The sequence below is a fragment of the Ailuropoda melanoleuca genome, chromosome 19, assembly GCF_002007445.2.
Source record: "Ailuropoda melanoleuca isolate Jingjing chromosome 19, ASM200744v2, whole genome shotgun sequence".
NCBI classification, from domain to species: domain Eukaryota; kingdom Metazoa; phylum Chordata; class Mammalia; order Carnivora; family Ursidae; genus Ailuropoda; species Ailuropoda melanoleuca.
In genome coordinates, this window is record NC_048236.1 from 12,805,643 (window position 1) to 12,820,915 (window position 15,273).

Sequence of the window (15,273 nt, forward strand, 5' to 3'; positions counted from 1 at the left end):
CTCAGTCTCAAATTTGCAGGAATGCTCTAACATCACGTAGATATATCTAGTAAACTGTAAGAATGGGCACAACAAAATTTTTCTTCTTCTCACTCATTACTCTTTGGAAAGCATTTAATTGGGGCTTGTGGAACAAACCACAGTAAACAAACTGGTTTTCAAATTAGATAAAAAAAAAAAAGTGCACAGAATGGCTGAAAGCTTCTTTGTGGACCAATGTGAGTGCTTGGTGATGTTATGAAAGAGTGCCTCTGTGACAGAGACTGTTGCCATTGTCCCTTTCTTTTCTGCTGGCTTCCAGCTTAGGGTAGAATGGCTTCCTTTGGTTGCCACTGAGGCTGGAGAGTGGCTCTCCCAGTTCTGATATGCTTTTAGTGTGTTAGAACTCTGGGACTGGTGTTTATTACATTAGCAGCTGAATCAGGTGGCCAGACTCTCACTGTAGGCATATGATAAGGACTTTCAAAATAACTGAAGAAAGAGGCCAGAGCACACTAGTTCCAGATTGTATGTCCACTTTAGTTGGGAGTCAAGGTAATCTGCAAGGAGGGAAGCCATATAAGTCAGATTGTAGGGCTTTCTTCAAAAGGCAGCTTATCTTAGTGATACACTGTTGTGTGTCATTGGGGTCCATGTAGGAAGATGCCCCTGTCGATGTCTTAAGTTTCTAGAAAAACCATGATTCAGTACCTGCATCTCTCTTCACTCACTCTTCCTAGTGTAGCAGCCTGAAACTTACAATGGTATTTTGTTTAAAGTACATATGGTAGTTATTACATGGAAAATGTACACTAAGCATATGTCTACAACCCTAATAGCTCCTTCCAACACGTCTACACGGCTGCTTCCACCCAGTCAATTTCTCTCACTGTTCTTTGGCCCAAACTTCCATTCCAGCACCCCTCCTCCTCTACAATGGAAATATTGTTGCTTTAAATTGTTTTGTTCTTCTTTTTTTAAGTTTTTATTTTAATTCCAGTTAGTTAACATACAGTGTTATATTGGCTTCAGGTGTACGGTGTAGTGATTCAACATTAATTGTTTTGTTCTTTTAATACTGATGGGTATCTGAAAGAGAACTTTTGAGGTATAACATCTCTTAGTGATTCAAATGTGAATTTTTTTCAGTTAGTAAAACTGGCTTAGCAATTACTATCCCTATATCTTGTTATTCTCTACCAACTGCTGGGTTTTTCAGAGGCCTTTACCTTATTAAACATAAGCCCCTTTCCTCTTCTTTCTCATTAAGAACTTCTTTCCATTAGCCTACCATAATGTGGTTTAGAATTTGATTTCCTTCCTGTCCACTTCCAGAGTCATGTGTTTTCAATTCTCTACTGATTCTCCATCCTGACCGTTCATTTTATCTTCATCATTGGATTAGGAGATATCTAAGAGCAAAGAATTTTGAGAATTTCTCTAAGCTTCAGTTCTCTCATTTGTAAAATGAAACGAGAATACCTAGGTTCATAAGATTTTTTTGAGAATGAAAATGTTAAAACTAATATTAGTATGAACAGGGTTTTTGGAGACTTCCATGAAAAAGAAAGTGCAATTGTAGGGAGGAATAGAAGGGAAAGCAAGGATAAGAGAAGGGATTCCTTTGGTGGTTCTTTCTGTTTACCCCTTTCTCTTTGTATCCTCCTTCTCTCCTTTCCTTGGAAAGATCTTCTTGAGTCAATTCACTGAATTAGAACCTTCTGGCATTTCTTATTTCAGGAACCTGACTTGAAGTCGACACAGTAAATTCAAAGTTTGATAGAAGAGGCACAGTTGTCTAAATGTTTCCTATGAAATGCTAGTTCTATAGAACCCTTTTATGTGTTAGGAAAATAAAAGATCTCATAAATAAATGACTTTGAAAAATTTTAGATTAGACAAAATAAGTTATGTCCTGGTTGCAAGTGTTTTCTAGGTTGTTGTTTGGTTTTTTGTCTGTTTATTTATTTATTTATTTTTTTGCTAGATAGAAGGGAAACTTCACCTAAGTTTATTTTCTCCATGGAATACATCTAGGAATCCATTAAAAAAAATCTTAGAAAATATGGCTATATGTGATTGATAGACAAATACCTATATATTTTAGGTAGGTACAAAATGTTTATTGAGGCTTCTTATTTTTATTTAGTCAATGGAAAGTCAGAGAAATCATTCTAACAGTATTTTGTCTTCCTGAATATAGGCATTATTTATAATCCTTTCCTCTACTAAGCATACATATATATAAGCACCTGATACCACAATTTCTCTTGTTTTCTATTCCTTGGAGTTAAACAAATTTTTCAGCCTGTGGCTTGGGAGATGCCTAATCCCCAAATGCTACTCCTTATTGCCCCTTAGAGAGGTTGGTGTGCTGCAACATGAATTCCACATTTGCTGCCAGTTAATCTGCCATACTTCAATTTCTCAATTTGTCCTCATGGGATATGGAGAATTTAGAATCTGCCCTTACTTAGGAGACCCATTCCAGCAGAACGAGAAGGAGTTCATGGATCATTTACACCTAGTCACCTATGAATGTCCGCAGGACCATGTGGCAGAAACCACCAGATTTGGACCCAAGTAAAGATTTTGCAGATAAGTAATTACTTCCTACTTCAGAGCTAGCACCATGGAAGTCAACATGGGGATATACTGGTAGGATGATACATGACTCTGCTCTTATGAAGTTCTCAGTCTACTTTCAGGTAAGAGAAATAATTTAAATAAAGTGAGGTGGGAGTCGACAAGGGACAGCTAAGGGAAAAGTATGTATTTGGGGAATGGTGAGAAGTAAGACTGATTTGCATTCTGGGTGTTCTTGGGAATCAGATGAAGTTCACACGTGGGAAGGATGAAAGCAGGAGCAATGGAGAGCAACAGCTGCCTTTGCAGACAGAAAGAGCACGATCAAGTCACAGTTGGAGAATTAGTCTAGCCATAGTGAATCACGTGGTTTGGTGAGAAGACTAAATAGGAAAAACTTCGGAGGTGAGAAGATGAAAACCCAAAAAAGATGGTGGAAGCTACTGTAGCGAAGAGAAACAGTGGATGTGGGTATTTAAAACAAAGAGAGTTTTGTTGGAAAGCAGAATGGTGCAGAGCATAGTAGCACAAGCGTTATAATCAGGTATGGATCAAAAACCGGCTCTGCCAGACCTCAGCTTTGTCATTTTAGGCAACTTACTGAGACTCTGTTCCTTTACGTTTAAAATGGGATAATGCCTACCACAACATTTATTGTTAAAAATTAAACAAGATGATATGTGAAAAGAGCATAAAGTGTTCAATAAATTATGTTGTTATTAAATATAATTGAGTTTTATTTGATACTGAAAGTGCAGAGGACTAAATGAAAGGTGACTTTTAGGTTCTTGAGATGACATGATGGTTTAGAATACTTTAGTGAATTGGCCCAAGAAGATCTTTCCAAGGAAAGGAAGGAAAAGGAGCATTAATCCAATAATCAAGACACTTACTCTTTGTCTATCAGTAAACAAACCTGATTGTTAGAATTAATTACCAGGCAAATAGTTTCTTAACACATTATTATTGCTCAGGCAACGATATGCGTTCATTACAGGTGCGACAATGAATTTTCATTTTCATTTTTATTTATTTTTATTTTTTAAGATTGATTTATTTATTTGGGGGGGGGGAACATGAGCTAAGGGAGGGGCAAAAGGAGCGGGGGAGAGAGAATCCTCAAGCAGACTCTCCCCTGAGCACAACACTCTCTCCCTGAGATCATGACCTGAGTAGAAATCAGGAGTCGGACACTCAACTGACTAAGCCACCTAGGCGTCCCTGAATTTTCATTTTTAAAAATGATAATGATATGTGAAAAATATGTGATTTATCTAATGACCCTTGGTCAATGTCAAAGATAAGAAAAAACTAAACATTATATAACCACACAGTCTACGGTGATGATACCACACAGTGACAGACGTGCTATATCAAATGTAAAATTGCTATTATGTACTTTTTGGCCGTTAGATAATTGCATAGGCATGGCACTGTGATAGCCACGTTACATTATAAATTAGATAAAGAAGGTGTCTATTTTTAAGAAGTTTGCTATCTAAGGAAAGCTAACTACATATATCATACTTTTATATTCAGCTTTTGCCCTGAAATTTGTAAATTTATGTGCAAGGAAGAGATACTGCATATATACCTTTTTTTTCCTTTTTAAAACTCAATAATTTACAAAACTTTCTGAATTATCTCATCATTCCAAATGTCCATGAAGACTTTCCAAAATGTAAACCTTTTCTTCATTTTTTTCCTGTCTTTTCCCTGGTGTTTTCAATCAGCCTATGAAAAATTGTGTACGCTAGCCAGGTAAAGTCCTACACATTTTCAAAAGGGCAGACATTAGGGAATCATTCAGTTCCAAGCAGAGACATCAGAAAGCTATCTAGACAATTAATGTATTGTCACATATACTTTTTCATAAAAAATTTCTGTAAGAAACCTCCATATAGGGAAACAAAAACTTACGAATTTGATAAAATGTAGTGTAAATTATTCCCACTCTTATCTTACATTTGTCTCATTGTAAGCTGTCCTAGTGCTTGTATAATATAACTCAAGGTAAAAATTACTGTTCAATTTTGGGAACACATTTTTTTTTCCAATAAATTCTTTCCAGATAGAGGTAGTTTTTAAGCAGTGGGGTTATTTTATATTTTTATCTGATTCAGGTTGTATCAATGTAGACATAGATTGTAGCAACCGAAGAAATAGCCAAGTCTGATTTTGAACGGTTATAACAGATCTTTTGTGCATTATTCTTCGTGTGCCCTTTGCCTGGTGAATACACTAGAAAGCTTTATGTATACTCTTAATTCTACATCTGTAAAAACAGAAAATGCTCTTAGCGATAGCATAGTCTAAGATAACTACCTTGAAGATTGCAGCATTTATTATTTTTTTTATATTCTGTTAAATGTCAAAGTTAGAGTGGTTGATTTCTTTGATTACACTGAAGTTGATTAATATAATTCAGAAGGGGGTGCAAGTGGAAACATCCTACAGGTGTATGTGAGCCATTTCAGAAGCTTTAGTTTTTAGATGTGTATCACCTCTTCTTTTGCAGATTTCGGCAAAAGAAACATATATGATCATGAACATTTGCAAGCAGATACTACTATGAAATGTATCTCGTTGTGCAACACTATCAAATACAACCTGTCCCTATTACTTTTCAAATTTATTTCTTAATCCAGCTGGCTGCCATATTGGAAAACACTGAAAATGTTTTTTGCATAATTTTTGTGACCTCCATGAGGTAGATTCTAGATATAAATTGTAGAAGATTTTGCTACAGATTGCATCTTCACTATGCACCAACTCAGATCTTGTTATCAAGTTGAGCTGATAATTCCTATTTGTCTAGACGTTATAAAGTTTAGCAGTGTTTGTCAAAGTGCCTTTTACAGTATTAAGCACCAGATACATAGAAGTAAATCATTTTGTTTGTTCTATGAGTATGTACTCGTATTTCTTTCTCCCTGTGCATGTCTATATACACTGTATATACTGTATGTACTATATACACACAAGCACATACAGAATATATATATATATTCTGCTAGCATCAGCAGCATCTGGGAAGTTGTACGGAATTCAGAATTTCTGCCTCCTCCCGGACTTTCTGAATCAGAATTGGCATTTTAAGGTAAATCAAGAGTCATGTTCAAGTTTGAAAAGCATTGTTCCATGTGGTCTACTTACAGTCTGATATTTCTCTCTCTTTCCACAAACACATGTATACGTAGCATCCAGAGGGCTAGGCAAAAGAAGGTAGATTTATCCTCACGAGTTGATCAAAGAGCAGTTTAGGAAAGTACTTTACATTTTAACTAGAACTGACCATCAATAATAGCGGAAAGACAGAAGGTATTAAGTGGCTCATTCCTGGAATAGTGTGTACTGCTGTCAGCGATGAGGCAGAATGGATCATTGCCTTGAAAGTTTGAATTAGATAATCTAAGATATCCCATCCAATTTTGTAATTCTACTATACATACATACTTATATATTTATTGGTATATATTCTAAACATGAATATTTGATTGCTATCTCCAGTCCGTATCTTTAGATCTGTTTTGTATGAGCCCACAGGTGACAGATATTTTTAATTCCAAGATTTAAAATTGTTGCCTTCTAAAACAATCATAGTATATTTATATATATTTATCATATATGAATCATAGTATATTTATCTAGTCTAGTGTTGTTTACTAGATAGCAGTGTGTAATTTGCATTCTAATTGCTACCTCCGTTGCTATTTCATTATTTGCATAAGCTATTAAGGAAAATGCAGAACAGTTGAGACTCACTACAATCTCTGAGCAATCTACTAGATGTGTGGACAACACTGTCATTCAACCAAGGGCCAAAGAGCTTGACAAGCCAGGCTTATCAATACAGTCAGTTACTAACGCTGAGCTTTTTGGTTCATGCCAAAAGATCAAGGCAAATCTTCTCCAGTGCATACTTATCCAAAATGTGTTTTTTGCTTTTGTTTTTGTTGACATACAGAAAGCTGTATGTATTTAATGGATACAGCTTGATGAGTTTGAAGATAAATATACACCATGAAACTGACATCACCACAGTCTATACCATAACTATATCACCTCTACAAGCTTTTTCCTGTCCTCTAGTTATTACTATTCTGTGTGTGTGATAAGACCACTTAACTTCATAGCTGCCCTCTCAGACAATTTTTAAGTGTAAAATAAAGCGTTGTTAAGAATAGGCATCGTGGTGTATGATAGGTCTCTAGGACTTACTCATTTTGCATAATTGAAATTTTGTATCCTTTGACTATGTTGGAAGAGGCCATCCAGAAGATATTACTACTGGTTGACCTGTGAGCTGTACCAGGGAAGTTGGAGGCTCCCTGCCCTCTCCCTTGTTCTTGGAGTATACATTCTACTCACTGTTGCCATAGCTGGAGCTGCTTCAAGGAGGCAGTCTTGAGAGAGCAATGTGCTATTGAGACCATATGGACTGTAGATGTGACTGAACCCCATTTAAGACCTCTGTATAAACTTTTAAATTCTAGTGGGTGAGTGCCAAGATCTGCTATCTCATGTCTGTCCAAGACAAGCCTCATGTATAAGTTCCCTTGCTTATTAAAACAACCACCTACCAATCTGGAGGGGCCTGCCTCTTTCTCCAGTCTTTCCTCTTCCTCTGTGTATGTGGGGCCGGTTACCAATTGCACCCAGGGAACTCCTGAGGTTTGCAAACCAACAGGCTAATACTGCTAAGTTTTTCTTTCCCCCAAGCTGCTGGCGAACATGTAGTTAGCCATACATAGAGCAAGAAGGTAAATCTAAGACATTGTTTCATCGTTGAAGTTTGTCAACTAAATAAATGAATGCATGTTTCTTGATGAATGTTGTTATTTAGGGGAAGCATATTATTTGGTTGATTTACTTTCTACAACATACATTTTAGCAGCAGTGATGTTACACTGTAATTGTATGTGTTTAATACCTTGGTTTATCATGTTACTAATGTGTTGTTTTTTTCAAACTTAAAGATGTTTATATATTTTCCTTTCTTCGCAGCTGCAATATTTCTTATATTCATTTTCAAAGGAGGTTTTTATACACTGATAATAGAGTCCATGATACATGGAATCTCACTACTGACTATTAGGTGGAAAAATTCCAAATTCATTTCCAATTTGAGAATTGAAATACCTTCAGGTGACCATATTGAAATATTGACCAAATTAGAAATAGCTCCAACCCTTGGATACACAAGAAGGATCATCCTTGCATTTTCATTCTCACTAAAATATTGTCATGGTATTGGAAGTCTTTTCCTTAAAAATGAAGAGAAGCCAATAACATTTAACTATGCCATGTGACATGTTAGCAATTTTTTTAAAAAAGCTACAAAACATATTTAATTATTCTAAGAAAATGTTCACTTTGTCAAGATTTTCCTTCCAAGCAGACTTGTATATGTAATTAGAATTTTAATTGAAGGTTTACAAATTTGCACTATATGATATATTTAATTTTTTTTATTTTATTATATTATGTTAATCACCATACAGTACATCCCCAGATTCTGATGTAAAGTTTGATGCTTCATTAGTTGCATATAACACCCAGTGCACCATGCAATACGTGCCCTCCTTACTACCCATCACCAGTCTATCCCATTCCCCCACCCCCTCCCCTCTGAAGTCTTCAGTTTGTTTCTCATAGTCCATAGTCTCTCATGTTTCATTCCCCCTTCTGATTACCCCCCTTTTCTTTATCCCTTTCTTCCCCTACCGATCATCCTAGTTCTTATGTTCCATAGATGAGAGAAATCATATGATAATTGTCTTTCTCTGCTTGACTTACAATTAATTTTTATTTCAATTATTCTGACATTTCTTTTTAAATCACTGTTTTGTATGCGATCTATCGTATCTTTAATTATGCATTTACTATTTCATATAAATTAAAAAATAAAGTTTTAGATCCCATCAGCTCTCAGCCACTGCTGCACAAGGATTTGGGAGAAAAAAAGAGAAATGATCACATCTCTGTAGTCATTTGAGGAGAACACTATTTAAATTTGTCCTTAACATAGGGCTGAAATTAATCTTGATTTCCCGTCAAATGTACAGGGATTTTACAATATAGTTCATAATAGTGTTTAACTCCCATAGGGTACGAGTTAAGATAAACAAGTCACTGACAGTGTTTATCTATAAATATAGCAGATGGTGTGGGACTGAGGTTGGTTATTAACTCTGCCGACTTTAATTTCATGGTTATAAAACACTGTAAACCTCACTGTTTATAAAAGGCAGGGAAGAATCTCCAATGGGCTTCAGTAGCCAAGAAACCCTCTGTAACATTAATCTCTCTAACTGATATTCGGTATCCTCCCAGGGTGCAATATTTAAGATTGTGGAGTGATTGCTAGACACATTAAAATTTTCACTGGGATCATTAGCTAAAATTTCTGTCATTGATCTATTATAACTTTGTTAATGAGTTCCATGTGAGTGAAATTTAGTGAATGAGACGATTCTTTCTCAACTTTGCTAGGTGAACGTGTAACAATTACTTTAGGCAGATAAATTTAAAAGGCAGCCTAATTTGTCAGAATAGTAACCTTTTTTCTTAGGTAAAGATGAATCATGGTACCTAACTAGACCAAATGTACTTAGGGATAGAATTTCATAAAGGAAAACTATAGCATCATTCAAATAATTAGCCAAAGTACATTATATACATTTACATGTAAGCCATGAATTTGCCTCAAAATGCCATAGAATTTTAAAATTAAATTTTAAAACATTGCAAAGCACCATAGAATTCTTTTCAAAGCAAAACTATCCTTCATATTCTGAAGTGATTTGAATATAAAATTTTAATAGAATTTGTTTCGCTAAAATCTGAAGATCAACTTGATTAAAATTAATTCTTCCAAAAAGAAGGAACCACTAGTATAAAAATGTTATTATTTTAAATAGCTCAGTTTTTCAGTTCCAGCTTTATAATGTAAACAACAAAATATATTTTATGACCACAAAATTGAAAAAAAAAATCCACACGCTCTACCTCTATTCTTTTCACATTTAGAAGAGATTGGTTTTTCAGTTCCTGAGAAAGCCAGACTTCTATAAATATATGATAACCTAATATATAAGTCGGGGATTAAAAAATCTTGTAAAACGTCATCACTGTATTAGAGTTCAGACTCCTTAAAAATGGATTTTCTAATAACAAAATCCTCCCTTTTCTACCTTTTATGCTGGGCTCCTTCTCTTGGATCCATTCTGACAGCTTTGTTATGATCTGAAGTCTGTCTCCTATGCTTTCTGCTGATTATTCCTAACTTAGACCCCAAATCTTGGCTTCCATGCACCTGGCTTGTGTACAGAAGCAACCCTCGGTGGAGAGAGGACTGGATGGGACTATTGGTAATATGTCTTCCCATCTCCCTTCCTACTCAGAGCCTCGTGTCTCTATCATCAGATGTATGATTCTACTATTTGATGCACTCATTTCTACAAACAACAGTCTACTCAGACTTCTAGGTCTCAAAGTACATGAAACAGTCAGAGCGGACAGCTAGTCTCTCTAGGGAAAGCTTTATCTCATCTCCCCCACCCCTTTAAAAAGATTAAATTCCTACCTGAATCTTCATCTTCAAAGAAATTGGTTATTGGGCTATTAGTATATTTAAAATTCACACCTGTATTGAATTGAATCAAAAGTAGAGGTGAGTTCACTTCAAAGGATCCCATCTTTTTGTCTTGTGAGTTGTGACGTGAGGTAGAAATGTGTTTAGCAAAAAGTTGCCACAAAGACTAGGGCCATAGAGTGGCTTTTCCATAAGTGTGACACTTTCCCATAAGTGTGACAAAAACTAGTTAATGACAATAGAAAGGGAAGGGATTTACAAGAGACAAAGTAGGGAAATAAGGAAAGCTGGATATTGAAGTCTGAGTGGAGGGGTGAACAGAGTAATTGCTTTAGGGACTCTAAAGAATTCATAAATACAGCATGACTCAGTCAGTCAGTGTCTGCTTTGGCTCAGGTCATGATCCCAGGGTCCTGGGATCCAGTCCCACATTAGGCTCCCTGCTCAGTAGGGAGTCTGCTTCTCCCTCTCCCTCTCCCTGTGCTATCCCCCTCTCTCTCTCTTTCTCTAATAAATAAATAAATAAAATTTTTAAAAAGTGGATTCATAAGTACAAAGAATCTTAAGGAAATGAGATATCGTTAAAAGCACATTGAAACACTCTCATAAAAAAAAGGAATCTTTTTAATATCACAATTGGTAGTTTCAAGTTGATCATTTATTCCCCCTGGTCTATATATATAAGGTCCAGTGAACTGTCATAAAGTATAATCTACTTTCCTAATCATGGTTTAGGGGGAAAAAAAAAACAGTTTCTGTAAAGAAATTATCTCATTAAAGGGTGGGGGAAAAAACTTAAAATATAAGGAAAGTCCTTTTGCTTTTATCCTCATCTATCAGATTTTATTAAGATAGTGTCAGAAATAAATTGCTGCCTCGTAATATAATATAAAGCAAATTACAACCCATGGAAAACAGTAATGTATGACTTTTAAATACTGTAATCTCATTTTCATTATTTTCTTTCAGATTATCTGACCCTGTCTAACGTCAAAGGCATGGCATTGCATAAAAGAAAACCTGCAAAGGAGATAACTCTAAGTGGATTTCATTCCCCTTTTAATGGTCTGTTAAAAATCTATCCTCTACTTTTACTATTTATTCTCTCTAAAAAATCTAGTAATTTTTTCTTTTCTTTTTTTTTAATCTTTTGTTTCTAGGAGAAGTAATCTATGCTGTCATGTGCATGACAGTCACCTGTGGAATCCTTCTCCTGGTTATGCTCAAGCTGAGGTAACTGGATACAACTCAGAAGGGAAGGGCTTGAACAGAATCAGCCTAGTTAAAGCACATTTGACAATGGCAGACCTTACAAAGGGCCTGAGAATGAAAGCTTATCCGTTAAGACATACTAAATCATTTTTTTAATGTGGGATAGGTCCATGGAAACATTACTCTAAGTCTTCAGATGCAAGAGAAATGTGATCAGGGAAATTTTTTTTTTATTTGCATTTTATCAGCACATGTGCATTGCTCTCCCCAATTAAACTGTTATCAATCTTTCCCCTGGTTTTCCTACAAAACCCAAGTTGAACTTTGCTGCATTCCTTATTCAAATCATTTGCAGGATTGATCAGCTTACATAACAGAGCTGTTGTGGACTTCATACAGTTTATATTTATCTGAAGCTTTCCTCTTTTTTTTAAATAATAATTTTTTATTATGTTAGTCACCATACAGTACATCCTTAGTATTTGATGTAGTGTTCCATGATTCATTATTTGCATATAACACCCAGTGCTCCATGCAATATGTGCCCTCCTTAATGAAGATTTCCTCTTTACTCTAATTTATTATATGCTAATAAATTTTATTCATGTTTTAATATACAGTTATTAAGAGAGACATATAATGAGGCCTCGCAGGGTTCCCTGCGGAACACTTATTACTATTTCCTGACATTAATTCTCTCTTTCCAAATCTTTTCCCTTGGCTGCCCTCGTTGCTGGAGTGCAGTAATGCTCCAGCAAACATGTGAGACTTAATGTTAGAGATATATCAATTTCTACATTTCTAAATGTCCAAGGTCTAAAATTTTCCACTTATTTACCACGGACAAACAGATATAAAATGGTGTGCATTTGCTTACCTTCCATTTAAAAAACCATCATATTTATAAATCGGTGATATACACATTGTCTTATTCATTATACATGTGAGTGTATTTGTGTATAATTTGAATATCATACAATGAAGAAATATATGTCTGCATATATACATATATATCATGTATATGCACACACACACATGAAATATATTTATCAGTAAGATTAGGCCTAGAGAAGAACACTGGCAATAGACATTTCTCTTATGGCAATCACAGAGGAGGGCTCAGTACACTACCCAATGCATGTACTCTGATTGCTCCTCCAGAAATCTCTCACTTCAGGACCTTGACAGCCAGGCAGATAAAATGAAAGACTTAAGTGGGGAGGCGCACGGTGATACCAAGAAGTCAGGCACTTGATGAGTCTACACTCTGCCTAAAGTTACTCAAATATATTTATTTTTAAACGCAATGTCTACTTATCTACTTGTTGGATCTACCCCACTGAGCATTTAATTTGGTGCTCACCGACACCGGTACCCAAACAAACTGCTTTTCTCCAAGGCCTTAAGAGCTGCATGTGTATGAGAAGATGTTCTTTGGGTTCCAAGATACAGTTTAAAGACTAAATAATTAGCATCAGTTTCTAAGAGGGAATATAGCATTGGAATTTATTAAACTTGACTTTATTTGGTTTAAAACATTTGAGAGCACTGTTCAGTTACTGGACCTGCCTACGTATTTCATTATAGACATATCATTTCAGATAGGCACAGATGGTTTTCTAGGCTAGCAAAACTCTTATTTTAATGGTTCTGAATCTTTACTTCTTAGGCACACATAATGTATAAATGTCATATCTACCACATAGGCCAATGGGTTTTTACAGATTACTGTTGTACCACAGGTAAATAAGGTATTGCTTTTCAAAATCCCCTGTGAGTCTGGTGTAAGTTCACCTCCTTTCTCATCTGCATAGAAAGGCCTATCCCTTTATTGGCTGACAGTGTGGGTATTTTAGACAAAAATCTTGAATTTATTCTAATGTATATTTTAAGGCAAATCTTTCATGCTATTATGTACACCACATGTAGTTACAAATTATTTTCCATACAATTTAAAATGAATCCTTACCCATAATCTGAAAGATCCAGAAAGTAAATCATCTAGGGTTAAGTAAATGACAAAATTACAAGCCATCATGGAAAGAACAAAACAAACAAAAGCATCAGGAACATCAAAACCCATGTTACCCTAGGGATGACCAGTGCCTCCTTAATGAAAGAAGGCTGGTTGCCACTTCAGGCATTGTCGCCCAGCAGCCAGGCTCAATCCATGTGAATACCTTTCTGCAATATAGGTTAACATTTGTACATTGTTTCATGTTATGCAAATTTAAAACAACCCTAAATCTTCGGAGAAATTTGCAGAGAAACCAGTAATTTAAAACTTAAATATTGAGGCATCCGGGAGCCTGGGTGGCTCAGTCAGTTAAGCATCTGACTCTTGATTTCAGTTTAGGTCATGATCTCAGCATCATGAGATCAAGCCCTGCTTGGGTTCCGTGCTCAGTGGGGAGTTGGCTTCTCTCCTTCACCCTCTCACTTTGCCCCTCTCCCCTTCTCTTTCTTAAATAATTAATTTAAAAAATAAATCTTAAATATTAAGTAAATCTTAAATAATTTAAAACTTACAAGTAATTTAAAAGACTCTTAAAAAAATGATTCCTTGGAAATCACAGTTAAATGCATACTTCTTAGAAAGACCGTAGAATGTATGACTATTGAGACTTTACATTTAGGATCTTGATTATATTTTTCTCTCCAGGTATAGAATGCATCCAAAAATATAAACACAGAGAAGCTCATTTGTAAAATCATTAAAGTGGCATGTTGTTAACTTTTATTTTTACTTTTGTACAGAACTTCCAGGATATCAAGTCAAACAAGAGATCATTCTCCAATCCGAATACCTGGAGGACTCATGATTCATTAAGAGTCATGGATCATTAACAATCACTTTCTTTACAGGAAGTCTTTGCAGCCAGTCAACAGAATATCCTATCTGCCATCAATAAGGAAAATGTGAAGAAGCATCTAATGATATTGGATCACTAAGTATAATAATGTAAGAAATAGTAATAATGGCATGATGCTAGATTTATTTTTTTTCTCAAGAAAGTATTCAAGTAAAAACGTATGTGGTATCTTTTATGACACTGAGAGAAAATTAAAGTCTCCCTTGAAGGCAAAATGTGTTAACCCAAGTTACAGTCTGCATGACTTGTTTCATGATAAATTTGAATCTATATAACAGTAATTAGTTGCATCAAAATATGATATTATGGTTAGCAGGGTTTATTTTTCCTGATCAATCTTATGAATTCCCATTGACTTGCCAAAGGGAAAATGCTAATAGAAATATCCAGTATAATTTGTTATTTGTGTATTCTTATCCATTTTCAAATCATTAGCTATATCATTAGCATTGACTTTTAGTTCCTAAATATATTTGGCTAGATGATTAATCTTATATATCAGAAATGAAATCTTTGATTTTTATAATTTAAATACTGTTGAATTTCACTTTTTTGACTTGATATCTTTATTTCATACTTACAAAAATGTAGAGCAACGCATTGCCTGAAAAACTCAACGTGCATTTTAATAATGGCATACTTGTGAATTTAATTTTTTCTATACTAATTACTATGAACTTATGCAATAATAAACTAACACTCTAATTATTATATTCTGTATTGTTTCCATATGTTACTTTTGGCCTGATTTGACACCAGAATACAACTGTGATTAGAAAGTTGTGACAAAGATGTTTGTTAGTTTAGTTTTTGATACATATATGCTTTTCACCTATCTGTAATTGTATTAGTACCCACTGCTGAGAATACATATGAGATTTTATTATCTACAGTGGCACAGGAACAGAAACATTCAATAAACGGAGCATACTAATAAATAGTGATATATTTACATTTAAAGGTCAAATATTTTCTGTCTGTTTGGTCTCCTATCTATTGCTGTTTACCACGTTTCGGGTTAAATCG

General features: G+C 35.0%; 1 protein-coding gene across 1 annotated transcript in view; it reads left to right on the plus strand.

The window, feature by feature from the left end:
• The window catches only part of GFRAL (GDNF family receptor alpha like), a 60,109-nt gene extending 45,654 nt beyond the window's left edge, over nt 1-14,455 (plus strand). The window contains exons 7-9 of the mRNA XM_002923077.2: nt 11,132-11,227; nt 11,323-11,395; nt 14,132-14,455. Of these exons, the coding sequence (XP_002923123.1) occupies nt 11,132-11,227; nt 11,323-11,395; nt 14,132-14,204 (242 nt within the window). The 3' untranslated portion in view covers nt 14,205-14,455. The remainder of the gene's footprint in view (nt 1-11,131; nt 11,228-11,322; nt 11,396-14,131) is intronic.
• The last annotated feature ends 818 nt before the right edge of the window (nt 14,456-15,273 follow it).